The following is an 18,131-nucleotide window of genomic DNA, read 5'->3' on the forward strand; positions in this document are numbered from 1 at the left end:
ATCCTAAAGCCACAGGCGGATCTCGCTTTGTTTCGTATGCGTCACAAAAAGATCACAGAGCTGAATTCCTGTTGCACATTCTGAATTACTATGTTTTAGACATAACAATGAGGTAACAGACACAACATGTTGATGCGTTGCGTTCTCATTCGTGCCTCACGGCCACACAGTAGTCAGATGGTTGTAATGGTAATGGAATGTTTTCTTCCCACATACAAGAAAGCATTACAGACTCTGATAATGTGAAAACAGCTGTTACCTTCTGTGCAGCTCACACTTTGCTCCATCTTTATATTATTCTAATTTCTTAATGGCAACTCAAAAGGTGTGTTTTTATATTGTATACTCTGTAGATTTCACACTTCACAAAGAAACCTGAAGGCATTTTTTATTTGGGATGTGAAAAAGCAGACCTTTACATAATGACCAACAGCAGGGCTGCTTGTACAGAGGAGCTACATCAGATTCAGTTTACTGTCAAATGCACGTCTTGTTCATGATTAAGTAAATAAAGCATACATGCGCTTTTAAATAATAATGGTAATAATATCATCATGATCATCAAGAGGTCTGGATGGCTCTGCTCACAGGCCTTGGCTATCAGACAACCTGATCAGCAGCTCCACTGACAACCATGGCCATACCAAAAATCGCAATCCAACTGCTGTGAATTGGAGAATCAGGATAAAAATAATGTAAGCATTGTTAGCATAAGTTGCATCATGTGCAAGTTACAAGGTTGAATTTGACAATGATTTACTTACAGCAGTGGATTATGGGATTATATTGTTAGTTTGCTTAATAAAGCTTACTCTGCATTTAGAAAGTCCAGCACAGGTCAGTGTTGTCTGATAGAGAAATACTGAATACTGGACTTACAGCCACTAGATGGACACAAAGAGGACTACGTGAAGGTTGTCTGAATGTTTAAGGTTTATCTGTAATCTGCTGCCCTCCAGTGGCCATGCTTTTAATTTTGTTCAGAGAACCACAATTCAGAAGTAAACTTGGTTATGTAGTTTCTCTGCTGGTCCTTGTTCATTATCTGAGCTGAAACCTTGTTGTTCATTCATGTGTTCAAGAAATGACAGCAGTTCTTTGAATCTACACATAACGTTCACAGGATCACAGTCAAACATTTACATTAATCACCAGTAACATTCACTTTGAGTCAGAACAATCAGAATATTGAACAGTAGCATTTTAGCTGTTTCCCTAAGCTACATGTAACTAACCCAGCTCCCTGTTACTGTATGTTTCAATGTTGTACAGCACAGAACATTCTGTTAGGATTATTAAATGCAGGACACAAACAGTCTCTGAGTTCTAGATGACATGTTACAACATCATTTACAGGAACCTTTTTATGGTGAGCTACAAAATCATTTGACACTTAACCTCAATGCTCTCATACAATGTATTTGCAACCCCCCACCCACAAATAACTCATCATTTAAATCCATCTACTGGATGTTTTTACATGTGCACTAAATGTGTTACTGAATTACACAGCTATGACGCATTTCAACGTCTCTTCTGAACTCCCTTTCCAGTTCTTCCCTCAGTTGTTGTTGTTCTGCATGAATAGCCCTCTGCATCTCTTCTCCTTTTATTTTCATCTTTTCCTCATATTCTTTTTCCACCTTTTTCCTAATTTCTTCTTGTTTTCTGCGTGTTTCCTCTTCCTGCTCTTTCAGGATACGTTGTTTCTCCTCCTCTATTGCTCTCTCGGCCTCTTGGAACATCTCGTTGGTGTAATGACTTCCTCCGTTTTTCTCCACTATGTTCCTGATCTTCTGCAGCAGCTCATCGACCTGAGAGCGATCATCTTTATTCTTGTTATTGAAGACATGATACTGGTTGTTACATCTGGCCACAAGTTCTTGAAGGTCTGAACGGTCATCCAGGAAATCTTCAATGGGTTCTGTAAGTTCATCCCCACCAGTAAAGAGAACCATACTGTACTGGTCTGCAGCTTCACCAAAGACTCTTTGAATCTTCTCAACTGTCTTCTTTTCCTCATCAGTGAATCTTGCCAACCTGATGATCACCAGGAAGACATGGGGTCCAGGAGACGCATAGGAGATGCACTGACTCAGATCTTTGATTGTTTTCTTCTCATCGTTTCTGGTGTCAAACAGACCTGGGGTGTCAATGAGAGCAACCTTCTGTCCATTCACCAAACCTTTTACCTTTTTACACTCTTTAGTCATAGATTTAGCAGAAAGCTTTGACTCAAACGCCTCTCGACCCAGGATCAAGTTTGCGCTGGCACTTTTTCCGACTCCAATCTTTCCAACCATCACAATCCTCAGCTCCTCATTATTTGTGATAAGTCCTGTGTAGATAGAAAATTCTCATTGAAATCATCTGTATGTAAACTGCATTTTGACTCCTTGTCACTAAATCACTTCATGTGTTGCTTGTTCTCTGCTCCATCTGTCAGCAAAGTCCAAATGTGTTTAGACTCATTGAACTGTGTCTCATGTAGCAAGTAGCATTTTAAAGCATTGAGACACTTGCTGTAACTAACTGTTTTCCATGACATCAAATCATACTGAGCTTTGCTTATCAACCATCAGACATTTTTAAAAACACATGCAGCATCATGACTCACCTGCTTCGCTGGACATATTTAGGTTGTTAGAGGCTTCGTCCATTTCTAACAAGAGCAGTGCAGATACTGAAGACACTGTCCTGGCTGCTTTTAGTTGGATACTGAAACTGATAGGTTTATACACCACTTTAGCCAGAACCACTCCCTCTACTCTGTTCAACGAAAGTGAAAGCAAACCGGTTCCTACTACTGAGTAGAATGTTCCAACCGTTAACCTACTGTAGGAGGCAGCGGTTTGTGTGTGTTCAGTGACTGCAGCTTAATTTGGCAAAAGAAAATCCCTACACGTTCTTGTTTTCACCTGTTTTCTGTGACACATCAGGGAAAAGCAGGATGATTCACAGGGATGCAGGTTTAAGGTTTCTGTTTGACTGAGTCATAGTTTCACCACACGTACAAAGCCGTAATAGTTTCTGGTGCAGAGGGTGAAATGTGGTCTTACTTTTTTACTTTACTGCTGCTTTGTGTTTTTAATTTCCCTATTAACATCATTATTGTTGTCAGTACTTGATTTAATTTTAATATGTCGACGTGTTCCTACTGGTATTTCTTCTAATAGATGACTGTTGCAAACCTGAGTTCCATGAAGCAGGTTAACTTCCACCTCATCTGTTTGTGCCACTTCCTGCTCTGATTTGTGAGTTTCTTCCCTGCTGAAATTTATGTTCACCTTTTGAATTTTTAAGTGGATTCTTCTTTTCTTCCCACAATCTCCTGTCGTCCACTATTTCCTGGTCATTCACAGATATTATTTTCTCCAGTTCAATAAGTGAATGACTGCTGAGGATTGTGGACAGAAGCTAAACAGAGCTGATCTGTCCACAGATTACCACAGAGTGTCTCTACCAGATGTTGACAAAGCACAAGGGGATTCATATTCATTCTTGTCTTCAAAGAGGCAGCCGGTAAAAGTGTCTACCCCCACCGTGTTTAGGATTCAAAACTGCCGCGTCAGTGCCGAGTTTGCACTGCGGCAGTAGTGTGTTAAGTCCGTTTGGCCTGTAGGTGGCGATTGACTCCCACTTTTGGTCCTAAAACACCGTAGTTGCTTACGTCATATAATGTCTTGTAGAATAACCAATGATTAGGTCTTAGGTGGTCTAGTCGTTAACATGCATGGCAATAAAACTTTTTGTCCGGGGTTCCAGTCTGAGTGGAAGCAGTTTTTTAATTTTAATTATTGGAAAAACAGCGTCTCATCATCATCATGTGATGACGAGATGACACCGTTGTATTACTTAGTCTTAGTGCATGGATCGCCAAGACCACGAATCGCTGGTCGCGTTATAGTATGAAGTTATGAACGTAAGTAAATTATGGCAAATTATGGCAGTTTAAAACCAAAAATAAGAAGCTGAACGGTGCGCCCTCCCGCGTGCAGCGTTCGATTTATGGCAGACAAGCTACTGTAACCCTGATTTCTTGCTGTTGGTACGGGCAATTTTCTTTACGTGGAATTCTTCTGTAATGCACCACACGGCAAGACAGTACGGCACATGTACACTTTTTTCTTTACGCCGCTCTCACCCAACGCGCGTCACATTTTTCCTGTCCCCCGTCAACAAGGACAGGTAGGAACTAATGTTGATGACAAATAAAATCACAGTAGCTGAAATGTCACGTTTCCCAAACATAAAATAAAAAAATAAAAAGGAATACTTACTAAGGTTACACTACTACAATTTAAAAAAGTGAATAAGGATGATCTAGACCAGAGGTCTGCCACCGGTAACACCCACGTTTTAAATGAAAAAAAACAAACACTGGGAGCCGCGGAGGGCGGCAATATTATATTATTTGAGAACATTCAACATTTGTTTTTTAATCCAAAGAAGACATAAAAGTCAGGGCTCAGAGATCTAACCGATGATAAAACATTGTCAAGGCATCGACAAGGACAGCTAACTCGCTTTTCCCTGCTTCAAACAGCTGCTGTGACTGAGAGCAACCCGTGCGGCATCACCGGTCAATCTGGAAACGCATTCATTGGTTCGGACGTTGTTCTGCCCGCTTTCATGTAGACACAAAACTCGTCAAAGCAAAAGAGCTCAGTGCAGCATTTACAAATCACATGTGAACGTTTTATTTTTTTTGTAAATAAAAATAATGTTTGCCCTGTTCAAACCTGGGGAATAAAAACGATTCTGATTCTGAAAGCGGCTGATCAACTTCGTAGGAACACATTTCATATGGTACAGGTGAAAGGGAGACTAACAACCCAACGCAGCCGAGGCTGTAGCAGAGAAACGCAGATCTTTGTCCTGCGTGTTGATGAGCGTTTCCCATCCCCCAGTGTCACCGCTCTGGGACGTGGATGGCCACGCCCACTTTCATTCACCAGACGGACATGAAAGAGGGAATAACGAAATAAACAGCTGGTTAATTTTATGGGAACATGGCTGTAGCTCTGCAATGACTTTATGTGGTACAGGTGAAAGGAGTAATAACGAAATAAACAGCTGGTTAACTTCGTAGGAACACCTTGTAGTAGGAACTGGTATATTTAGAAAACCCAGTAGTCCTAGTGTTAAGGTGTGTGAACTGGGGAGGAGACGGCAACAGCGACGGAAGAGCGACTGAATAGAGTTGATGTCTTCCCCGCTGACAGGCGAATTCATTTGATAATGCACTTGGCTGACAGTTCAGTTGAAAAACACACTGAATCTTTACAAACCGTCCCTGAATAACATCTATGAACTGCAGTTTCTTCCTTGATTATCCATGATTATTATGAAAGAAGCGCAAATCTTCGCCAGTCCAAATTGTGCAAATACTGTGTTTACAATAAAGGTAATAAATAATAATAATAGTATTTTCATTTTAAAAAGCACTGCATATTTTAAACGAATATCGAAGTGCTACAAATAACTTAGATCAGAAAGCTACGATAAATACATACGTTTATTTTTGCAGAGTAAACGTATGTAGAACAAACTATTTGCTGCATTAATGAGTCTTAGACCTGCAGCTGATCACGCCGCCCGATGCTGCCCAGTCTCCCACGGAGCTTTGTCTGGAGCTGAGGTATTTCTCACCTGCTGATCGAGTAGTAGCAACACATTAGCATGTCTATGCGCCTCTACGGGGGAGGGGGAGGGGTGTGTAGATTTCCTTTGCGACTGTGAGCAAACATGAGACAAACAAAAGCTTGGTCAACTCAGATCCAAGTCATCTGAGTATGAAACACATCACATATTATTTGATCTCGTTACGCTACGACTGCTGCCCCACGACCCGTCCACGGTTGAGCTTCCATTAAAAATTAAAAGCAGAGGTTTTTTGTTTTTCGTTTTTCTCTAAACGAAAAAAACAGCTTAAAATTCAAGTCCGTGTGTTTTTGTTAAACAATATTTTTGTTCGGTTTATTGGTTTTTAATGCGGTGCTTTTATTCAGGATAGATAGACGGATGGGAAATCAAAGTTTTGAAACGTACACGGGCCGAAGTCACATCAGCCACTCATTCAGTTACAATGACACGCACAGTCAAAACAAATTCTCGCTACATCTCGTGCACCACTGCCCCGTTCCTCTCGTAGCTTGCATTTGCACATCCATACATTTGTGTATTGGTCACTCTCTGTCTGGACACATGACTCCGAAAGACATCACGTGTTTGTGTAAGAGTTTGATGTCTCCACCAAATTATAAGCAGAGGTAACGAGAGAACGACTTTTTGTTTTCCGTTTGTCTCTAAACAATAAAAACATATTAACTCCAATTCCGTGTCTTTTTGTAAAAAACAAATATTTTTGCCTGTTTTATTGGTTTGTAAGGCGGTGCTTTGATTAAAATCCGTTTGCCGCTCAACGAAAGAGAAACGAAAACGCCGGTGAAAGTGGCTGGATGGACGGATGGGAAATGAAAATGTTGAAACGTACACGGGTCGAATAAGTGCTCTCAGCCTCAGTTACAATGACACGCACAGTCAAAACTAGTCAAACTGCAGTTCTGCAGACACAGAGTAAACGCGTAGGAACAAACATGTTGCTGTAATGCGTCGCTGTAGATCTGCTGATTTCTGGCGTCCTGTCAAAATTACGACCGACAACTGCTGTAAAACAAATTCCTATGATTATTACGGTTATTTACGTAAAATCTACGAATATTGGAAAACATTCATTAACAAGTTGTGGAAGTTTAAAACCTAAATAAGCGGCTGTAGTCGCAGATGGACTGCGCTCTACGTCTTTACTTGCGCATTCAAATTATATTAATTAAACCGCGACGCATAATCATGGTATTATGTGAAGTCAATGTGTTGTATCGGATGTTAGAGCGGTGGGTGTGTACATATTTTTAAGAGACGCCTTCTATTTAAAGACACGAAAAAGCTGAGGAGAATAAAAACAAGAACGTGTTGCTGCTGTGGCGCTGCCTGTTTTAAACCACACAGAACAATTATAACGTTGCAGTGAACAGAAAATAACTAAGCCATCAACAAGTTGTTGCCCTTCACACTCGCCATGTTTGAGCACACAACAGATACTTAATAGTAAAAACTTAATAGTAAAATAGGTCTGGTGTAATATATGTGTGTTACAGGTAGAAATGAACAGTCGGACCTCAGTTACGCTGTAGTGCTTTGGAGGCTTCTAATCAACGCTGCGCCACCTGGTGGTTAAAACGAGACTAGCGTCCTGATTTTTTCCAGCCGGCTGCAGGATTAAAAATCTTTAGTCAGCGACGCACTCGCTGCACCGTGGCGACGCGGCGGTACTGCAGTAAAAACCCTAGTCACTTTGAACCGCTGCCACTGTGACGTTTACCTTCTCCGTCTTGTTCCAGACTGTGCTGGGTTAGTTTTTCCCAGGCTCCTGGGCCCCTGGGACATTTTTTACTTCCTGTTACAGGTGTTATGTGTGTGGCAGGTATACACAAAGTTTCTGCGCACACAGCTCAGTGTGTGTCGTCCCTCATCGTCTGCCTCTGCTGTGTGCTTTGGCTCTGGTTTGTGCACCTGTGTGTTAGTAGCAGTGCATACAGTAACATAGTTTAGTTCCCTCTACCGCTGTAGCGCAGTGATTTTCAGTGACCAGTATTGCTTTTGTAGTGTTCCTATTTTTTTCTATGTTTTTAATTTTGTTAAGAGAACTAGAATCATTCAGAAATAAACTTGGTGATGTAGTTTCTCTGTCATAAAATCTATGGTCATCATCTGAGCTGAAACCTCATTCACACGTGTGTCCAAGGGACGACAGCAGTTCTTTGAATCTCCACATAACGTTCACAGGATCAGTCAACCTTTGACATTTGTTGTATTGAACTGTATTTTATTCTTTGTGTTTCATCCATATAATAAAATGTATTGTTATTATAATTATTACTTGGTTTACTTCGTTTACAAGCACAAATCCCAGATGAAGTAAAATGTGTTTGTAATTTGTTGCTTTAACTAAACTTCAACTTCATTTATCTTTAATATACAGTAAAAGAACGCATGTGTTTTCACCAACCAATTTATTCTATTTTCATGGTAAATTAACAAAACTACTTGGATAAAATTAAATCATCAATAACATTCACTTTGAGTCAGAACAATCAGAATATTGAACAGTAGCATTTTAGCGGTTACTAATGTAACTAACCCAGGTCCCTGCTACTGTATGTTGTACAGCACAGAACATTCTATTAAATGCAGGACACAAACGGTCTCTGAGTTCTAGAGTTTTACAACATCATTTACAGGAACCTTTTTATAGTGCGCTACAAAATCATTTGACACTTAACCTCAATGCTCTGATACAATGAATTTGCAACACCCCACCGACAAATAATTCGTCATTTAAATCCATCTACTGGATGTTTTTACAACATCTGCACTAAATGTGTTACAGGATTACACAGGGAGATTTCCTGCGGTGTTGTTCTTCAGCTCTTCTTCTGGCCTCCCTTTCCTGCTCTTGCCTTGCTCGTTGTTGTTCTGCATGAATAGCTCTCTGCATCTCTTCTCCTTTTATTTTCATCTTTTCCTCATATTCTTTTTCCACTTTTTTCTTAATTTCTTCTTGTTTTCTGCGTGTTTCCTCTTCCTGCTCTTTCAGGATACGTTGTTTCTCCTCCTCTATTGCTCTCTCGGCCTCTTGGAACATCTCGTTGGTGTAATGACTTCCTCCATTTTTCTCCACTATGTTCCTGATCTTCTGCAGCAGCTCATCGACCTGAGAGCGATCATCTTTATTCTTGTTATTGAAGACATGATACTGGTTGTTACATCTGGCCACAAGTTCTTGAAGGTTTGAACAGTCATCCAGGAAATCTTCAATGGGTTCTGTAAGTTCATCCCCACCAGTAAAGAGAACCATACTGTACTGGTCTGCAGCTTCACCAAAGACTCTTTGAATCATCTGAACTGTCTTCTTTTCCTCATCAGTGAATCTTGCCAACCTGATGATCACCAGGAAGACATGGGGTCCAGGAGACGCATAGGAGATGCACTGACTCAGATCTTTGATGGTTCTCTCATCATCGTATCTGGTGTCAAACAGACCTGGGGTGTCAATGAGAGCAACCTTCTGTCCATTCACCAAACCTTTTACCTTTTTACACTCTGTAGTCATAGATTTAGCAGAAAGCTTTGACTCAAAAGCATCTCGACCCAGGATCAAGTTTGCACTGGCACTTTTTCCGACTCCAGTCTTTCCAACCATCACAATCTTCAGCTCCTCATTATTTGTGATAAATCCTGTGTAGATAGAAAATTCTCATTGAAATTCAACTGATTGTTCTCTGCTCCATCTGTCATCTCCATGTGTCTAGACTCACTGCAGTGTCTCCGGTAGCAAGTAGCATTTTTTCTCTGAATTCAATTTGTTTAAGAAAGTTTAGGCGAGCGCTTACTATTTACTACTACTTAATAAATCATATTTTTGTTGACACCAAATCATATTTAGCTATTTTTAAACACACATGCAGCATCATGACTCACCTGCTTTGCTGGACATATTTAGGTTGTTAAAGGCTTCATCCATTCCTAACAAGAGCAGTGCAGATACTGAAGACTTTGTCCTGGCTGCTTTTAGTTGGATACTAACACTGATGCCCTTTTATTCTACCTTAGCCAGAACCACTCCCTCTACTCTGTTCATAATGAAAGTGAAAGTGTAGTATATTTAACTACTTAAGGAAAATTCAAACAGATGCAGCTTTAAAGTTCAAGCCAATAATTGTAAATTTATTACATATGATAAAACAATAATCAAACTAAAAGATAGAGAGGATGCTGCGGGAGAAGACCACCTGAATGAGTCCTTCTTGTGAGAGGGTGAAGGGGCAGCAGCAAATGCAGACCCCCGCATACACTTTGAAACTAAGCCAGTGTGGGCCTCCAATTTTTTTAAATTTACCACAGCTGTCAAACATTCACCAACTGAGGTCAGGTCAACCTGATATGTTCTCTTCTTAAACTCTAACCCACCAACAAAACAAGCTCTTTAACCCCAGTTACCAACAACAGATATTAAACATGATGATATTATATACACGATATTATAACACTAAAGATAGACCAAATTCCACTACAAATCCCCTCCTCATGGACATTTTAATGTCCATTAAGACTGAAAGTGTAAAGCACACAAAGCCCTCATTTATCTATACATTTTCAACACACTAGACCAGGGATGTCCAAAGTCCGGCCCGGGGGCCCGCGGTAAGATTTCATACGGCCCGCAACTTCGGTCTTATCATGTATTATTTATGGCCCTTTTCCAACGGTGTGCAGCTTGTGTCGCTGAGGTTTAGCGGCTGGGCTGTACACAGTCATAACTCCCATGATGCCCTCAGGTGTCCCTCAGGAGGGACAGTAGAACTTAAGGGGTTAAACATCTTGAATAAGATTTGGATATAACTGTTGTTGTTGTGTACCTGTAACAAACTATTACTCTGAAAGATCTTGTAAAAGATTAGAGCAAAATGTACTTGTTTTAAACTTTAATGATAAGAGACAACTTTGCATTACATATAACTCCTGTTTAAAATGTTCATGAGGCAAAGATATTTATCAAATTTAAGGTATTTTATACAGTTCAGTCTTCAATGTTATCTGACTCCCCAGATATAAGTTGTTGTTTAAGAGTTGTTCACGTCTGCCTGAGCGGCTTATATTTGGTTACACTGCCATTTGAAAAATAAAGAGAATTGTGACGATGAAAATTGTTTCATAATTGTGTACATTTGCATGTAACTTTTTTGTTTAAAAAACATCAGAAGGATCTACTGGCCCCCAGGCATCTTCACTTTATCAAATCTGGCCCTTTGTGCAAAAAGTTTGGACACCCCTGCACTAGAAAGACATGGACATAGCGTGAAACTTGGCTGAGCAAAGCTAAACATTCTAAAAAACAAAACACTTGGCCTCTACTTTCAAGCTTTCAAGGGAACCATTCCTATGTCATCCAGCATCTGCAATTCAGCTCATGCAGGTGCAAATTCAAACTAGAGGCGGCGAACAGCGCAGCATCACACTATTAGGTGGGTGAGATTTTTTGGAATAGCTGGAATTGGAATCTCCATCAACTTCTCCTTCGTCCATCATTGTTGTCCTGGAAGCCAGCGGCATTGCACCCCTCTGCGTTGTCTGGGGAACCTCCTCAAACGTCCAGCCGTTCTGCTCGAGACCCAGTTGGCCCAGTTTGCTCATAGCCTTCACACAGAATCCCTTGCTTCCAGACCGTCCGGAGATCCAGCACGCTTCTGCTGCGTCACCCTCTGCCCTCGTTGGACTTGTACTCCAGCTGTAACCTGTGAGCCGGTAGCTGAGAAGCAGAATGATCTACACCAACCATCCTACAGAGCGAAGGTTAGGGCTAGACTGAATAGCACCTATAGTTTGCTTTTTGCCTCAGAACTTCTCATGAGAAACATGACAGAACCACATGTGTAGTAGGTTAGATGACACCGTCCTCTGATACTGATGTAACCTGTGGAAGGAGGTTAGTAGGACCGATTTCGGTTAGGAAAGAAAATCAGTTTGAGAGGGATGTTTTTCGCTGACACAGCTTCTCCACTGCTGCTCTGCCTAGAAGGGTTGAAGTTGTCAAGTTTCCATGAAAAACATATCACCAAGCTGGAAAATGAAAATAAATGAATTGTGAACCCTCATTATACAATTCAGCAACAACAACGAAACATCATTAATATACAGTATGTGTCATGGTCAGTCTGTCGAGCATGTTTTAGTCAGTCAGTCATGGGCTTGGAGGTTTTCTTATTGTGTACATGAGCTAAGAGAGAAACCTCTTGCTCTACGAAACCTACAGTATAATTTAGAGAGGCCTGTGACGTTGTTCTGCCAAATGAAGTAGCAGTGTCACTCAGGGCCCATCAGTGATCGGGAGTTTGATGTTCTTTGGCCTTTTCTTTCCTGCAACGGTTAATCATCTGTTTCACATGAATACTTAGGTCATTGGTTAATGCATTAGTACACTATTCTGTCGAGCAAAGCTTCATGCAACTCTAGTTTACACATTTTCCACCTTTGCTACTGGATACACACTAGAAACATTTACAGCATTTCTTCTTCTCTCCCAGTTGTCACCATTTACACTTTCGTGATTTCCATCAGCCCCTTATCTCAGATTAATTTCAGTCTTCAGTCAGTCAGTACACAGTGGACAGCATTGTATTAAACACTTAATATGATCTTAGTTTGAATCAGTGCATCATTGGTTGTCATTGTAGCTGTGGTCATTTGGTGTCTTTGTAGTCTATGTCAAATTTGCCTTTTTAAATACCTTTTGAATTGGATCCCGATAAAGAAATGTTGTGATTCAATTTTATTGGATCAATGGCACTACTAAGCATACAGCTGCTTATAAAGGTTTTGAACTGCCATAACTTGTAAATACTACTCTACTAAATACTATAATCATCTGCTAAAAAATACTCTACAGCCCTATTAGTCATTTTACATGAGCCCATATTACACGCTTATACAACAGCGTTATTGGGCCCAGAATGGAGGCTGATCGCCACCTACAGGCCAAAAAGACACGCTCCAACGCGTTGAAAAGGTGATACCGCGGGGAAAATGGAAACGGATCACAGTAGAGGCTGACACTACGCTACGAATGTATTTTCCCTACTGTGGCTAAAAGCTGAAATTTTGTAAACATTAGAGAAGATACAAGTTACTCAAGCATATAGTCAAGTCTATAAAGAGGATGAGACACTGCCACTATTGCACTACTGCAACAAATGCACGTCAGAGGCAGAGTGAGATGGGAGAACAGAAATCACTGATTGTGTAGTTGCTGCCTCAAAGTTTATTTGTATTGTCTGAGTTGCTATCCGTTTCCACTAGGTGGCGCTTGTGTATTGGTCACTCTCTGATTGCTGAATAACGCGATTATGTTAATTTGTATATTTCATATTTTTGGTTATTGTTTTTTAATGTTTATTGTGATTTGATACTGTTCTTTATTTCATTGATTAAGATTGCTTGTTTTTCAAGGTTGATTGTGTTTTTATTTTATTCCCATCTTACCTTTCGGATATCACTTCCTGGTTTGTGGCACGCTAAAAGAAAGAAGCGATAAGTTGTCGCTAAAAGATTTCAAGTGTTTTTCATGTAAATAAGGTTGTCCACTCGAGGAATTTGAAGTCTATACCCATTTCTTAGTTTACAAGCAGGCAAAGTGGTACGTGAATGAGCTTTGTTCTTTTATTTAATACACGTGTGTCACGTTTAATTGTATGTTTGACTGACGGTGTTGTATTCGTCTCATTTATCTAGTTCTACGGTGACGTTGATTAATGTTGAGATGCATTTATCAATTAAACATCTGTAAAAGGAACTCCAGCCTGAACTCCAAGGGAGGCACAGATTGGCTGACTGATGTAACTGGGTCTGCGGGCAAGCCTCCTTGCAACTCGGTAGGGACCAAAGTGCCAGGCAGCCACATAGTCTCAGGCTCCAGCTTGGTGGTGTATTGCCGGGAAAGCGCATCCGCATTTTTATTTGTACGGCCTGAGCGGTACTTGATTTCAAAGGATCTCAAAGGATTATTGTCTGTATACACCGCACGCGCACACACACACACACACACACACACACACACACACGCGCACACGCGCACACGCGCACACACGCGCGCACACACGCGCACACACACGCGCACGCGCGCGCACACACACACACACACACACACACACACACACACACACACACACACACACACACACACACACACACACTTGTGACCCAACAGATACTCCCTAAACTTCTCAGTCATGGTCCACTTGAGCGCAAGAAACTCTAATTTCATAGAGCTATAGTTATCCATATTGCACTCTGTGGGCCGAAAGCCTCGACTAGCGTACGCCAGCGGTTTCACTCGGCTGTCAGTCTCTTGCAAGGGTACAGCCCCAAGCCCATCATGGCTTGCATCAATCTCCAAAATGAAGGGGCGACCAAAGTCACTGGAGCAGACACAAGCTTGGCTTTAAGAGCCTCAGAGCTCTGTTCACACTGAGGGGTCCACTTTGAGGCTAGAGCTTGGCCTGAGCCTCTCTTAGCCCCTTTGCCCATCAGCTCTGCTACCACACGATGCAAGGGACCTGCCAACTTTGCAAGACCTCCCACAAAGCGGCGATAATAACTGGCAAAACCCAAAATTGTGCGCAACTCTGACACCTGTTGAGGGCACCTCCATCCAGACACTGCCTCAACCTTTTTGGGATCTGTAGAAACTCCATGACCAGAGATGACATGGCACAGGTATCCTACCTCCCGCTGAAAGAATGCACACTTTTCAAGCTTTGCCTTCAGTCCCTCATTGTAAAGGCAACCCAGGACCATCTCTAGTCTTTGTTTTCTCATCTTCCATCAACCAGCACCTTCAATGATGTTGTTGAGACATCAGGAGAAGAGGAGACAGGAGAGACTGCCTTTGCTGGTCCCCAAACATCCTCTGCATCAACCGCTGGAAGGTATTGGCGCATTACACAGGCCAAACGGCATTCGATTAAACTCGAACAGCCCAAATGGGGTACAGAATGCAGTTTTCGGCCTGTCCTGTTCTGCCACCGGCACCTGATTATAGCCACTGGCTAAATCGAGAGTGGAAAACCAGCAGGCTCCAGCCAATGCATCCAGACTTTCCTCAATTCGAGGCAGGGGAAAAGCATCCTTCCGGGTTTTGCGATTAAGGTGGCGGTACTATCTCCCATCTCACTCTACGAGGACTGGTGGAGGGCAAGAACTAAAATCAACCCGGATGACAAGTCCGAGATGGACATGACGCTGGAGCCGGGCCACCAGGAGCCGAGACGAACGCAGCCGGAGCCGGGCCAACAGGAACCGATGCAGGCGTGGCGGGGCCACCAGGAACCAATGCAGGCGTGGCGGGGCCACCAGGAACCGAATCTGCGGACGTGACCGGGCCACCAGGAGCTCCAAGAGCAATCCATGGGCTTGTGTCCCCGAAGCCCGGAACCTCCTCCTGGAGGCCGACCGGAACGGGAGCTGGGGCGACCTCCTCCTGGAGTCCTCCGTGGAGCCGACAGGAACTAGAACGGCATCCTCGCTGGAGCCGACAGGAACTAGAACGGCATCCTCGCTGGAGCCGACAGGAACTAGAACGGCGTCCTCCGTGGAGCCGACGGGAACTAGAATGGCGTCCTCCGTGGAGCCGACGGGAACTAGAATGGCGTCCTCCGTGGAGCCGACGGGAACTAGAACGGCGTCCTCGCTGGAGCCGAGGGGAACTAGAACGGCGTCCTCGCTGGAGCCGACGGGAACTAGAACGGCGTCCTCGCTGGAGCCGACGGGAACTAGAACTGCGTCCTCGCTGGAGCCGACGGGAACTAGAACGGCGTCCTCGCTGAAGCCGACGGGAACTAGAACGGCATCCTCGCTGGAGCCGACAGGAACTAAAACGGCCCCCGCCTGGAGGCCGACACAGACAGGAACGACCTCCGACTGGAGGCCGTCAGGAACTGCGGCTGGAACAACCCAGTCGGGCCCGACAAGGACCAGACTGGTCGTTCCTGGACCAGTGGTGGGCAACACAACCGCTTCCCTTGGACCGACAGGGACAGGGACAGTCACTGCTACCAGGTCGGCAGGGCTGCTTGCGGTCTCCTCTCTGGAGCCGGCAGGGCTGCTTGCGGTCTCCTCTCTGGAGCCGGCAGGGCTGCTTGCGGTCTCCTCTCTGGAGCCGGCAGGGCTGCTTACGACCTGTGCTAGACTGCTCTAGACCGACTGGGCTAGAGCCAGGCTTGACCGGTGTGTTGTGCCACCTGGCTGGGGCAAGACTGGAGCGTGAGCGTGGCGTGATTTGACTAGAACGCGACGTGACTGGGCAGGAGCCTGAGCGCGACATGACTGGGCTGGAGCCTGAGCGGAACCCGACTGGGCTGGAGCCTGAGCGACACCCGACTGGGCTGGAGCCTGAGCGGCACCCGACTGGGCTGGAGCCTGAGCGGCACCCGACTGGGCTGGAGCCTGAGCGGCACCCGACTGGGCTGGAGCCTGAGCGGCACCCGACTGGGCTGGAGCGGAGCACGACTGTCAGCTGAATCCGGGGGCATCAGGGATGCGACCAGGGCTAACGTAATTCGAGCGGACGGCGTGGGGGCTGGTGTGGTGTGGAGCACGCTCTCTAACTCTTCGAGTCGCACACACATCCGCTCGTAGAGGCGACGGACACTGGGGCGTTCTAGCACGCTGTCCTCGTCCTCCAAGGTGCACACCGCCACCTCCACGGCGCTCCGCTGGGCCGCCGGGTCGGGCGCCCTCTGATAACCCGCCGCAAGAATCTTAAAATAATTGTGGAGGTCGCTGGGCAGCTCGGCGCACGAAAAATCCATGGCTTACGGCAGAAACCCTCCAAAACGCAAAAAGCAAGGAAAAAAAAAACAAACTGGGAAACTGGCTGGGTCCTATTGTGGCCAGATTGTTCCGTCAGCGCCTCATTGATATGACGGACCCACATGCACAGCTCGTATAACTTCAATATTGAAAGGGTTTCATCAGGCTCATGGTCAGGCAGGCAAAAGTTGGTACACAGATCAGCACGGCGATAATGGCAAAGGCACAGACAGGGAGTGAGCAAAGACAGTCAAGATTCAGGCAGGGTTCCATACACAAGGCAGAGTCAAAAGAAACCGACTGGGAGCAGGCAGGACATGGTCAAAACCAGAAACAGGGTCAATACACAAAAGGACTTACTTGGCTGAAAATGATGGGGATATGACACGCAAACACGAAGTAAAACAATCTGGCAACTCGAGAGTGTGTGAGGTGGAGGCTATATACTGCTACTGATTACTGATTATTGACAGGTGTGTGCAATGACGATCGGTGGTGACAGGGAAAAACAGCTGTAGTATGATTATGGCAGGAAGTCCTTCAAAATAAAACCAGAGACTAGAATCAAGACGAGACAGACAGGAAGGAACATGACCAGAAACTGTGACAACATGCTCCATAAACTGGTCACGAAGCAGTACCTCTGCGTTAGGCATCCCATCCGGGGCCTGCTGCTTAACTTGTGCCATGAGAGCCATAAGGGCCAGAGAGAACTCCTGTAGAGTCTCGCCCTCAAACTGATGCCGGGAGAAGAACTGCTGCTGTAAGTCAATATAAGACTGGTTACAGCCGTAGAGTTCTGTTAAAATGGCGAGCACCTTTTTCGAATCCCCCCGCTCTACGCTTGAGCGAAACTTAATTTCCTCTCGAGCCTCTCCTTCCAAATGATCATAAATAAAAAGAGCCTTGTCAGTGGCGGATAGATGTCGAGCACGCACACATGCCTCAATCTCCTCAATCCACTCAGTCACCCCCATACCAGTTTTACCGTTAAACATAGGGCACTAACGGTCCCGAGGTATAACGACCAGCCACTCGGTTGCCGCGGTAGCCACCGATGATATAGCCGGAGCCCCTGAGGGAGACACAACCTCGCTGGCATCCGAACCTGCTGCATGGCCTCGACAAAGATGCTCATTATCCGCTTGAAGCTGTAAAACCTGGTCTTTTAGTTGCTGCAACTCCTCCTCCATACTTATGGGGGACAGGGTCAGGGCTCTACTAAGAGAAGAAAGAAACAAAAAAACACAACACCACGCTGCTGTTCTGGCTTCACAATATAAACAATATTGCTCAGTATCAATACAACAGTTTAAATCTAAACACAGCTCAGCAAGAATAAACACGTGAACACTCTTTAAATGGCGATCCTGCCTTCTACGCCAAAATGTGTCAGGGCGGCAAGAGCCTGCACGGAAAGGACGCCAGGGGAGGCAGAGGAGGACGTTCACAATAGACAATATTTATTCTTATTCTTATTAGGTGATATATTCCATCACCTCCTCATCGCCTCTGTTGCCCTCACCAACATGCCCATTAACGTCTGCTCCAACCACCACCCTCTCTCCTCTGGGAATATTCTCTATGACCTCATCAAACTCACTCCAAAATCTCTCCTTCTCTTCTAACTCAAGGCTTCAGTACTTGTACTGAAGCAGACCCACTGTCTGCATTCACCATCACCCCTTCCATTTCTAGCTTTA

The 18,131-nt window shown here is 44.2% G+C and overlaps 1 protein-coding gene across 1 annotated transcript; it reads right to left on the reverse strand.

Annotated features, from left to right (window-relative positions):
• Positions 1-372: 372 nt before the first annotated feature.
• Positions 373-9,636, reverse strand: LOC114852679 (uncharacterized). Its single transcript, XM_029145233.3, has 4 exons — positions 9,544-9,636; positions 8,449-9,318; positions 2,618-2,875; positions 373-2,338 (listed from the first exon to the last, which is right to left on the reverse strand). The coding sequence occupies exons 1-4, from the start codon at positions 9,584-9,586 to the stop codon at positions 1,497-1,499; spliced, it is 2,013 nt and encodes a 670-aa protein (XP_029001066.2). The 5' UTR covers positions 9,587-9,636; the 3' UTR covers positions 373-1,496.
• Positions 9,637-18,131: the final 8,495 nt, after the last annotated feature.

Source organism: Betta splendens, chromosome 3 (assembly GCF_900634795.4).
Source record: "Betta splendens chromosome 3, fBetSpl5.4, whole genome shotgun sequence".
NCBI lineage: Eukaryota > Metazoa > Chordata > Actinopteri > Anabantiformes > Osphronemidae > Betta > Betta splendens.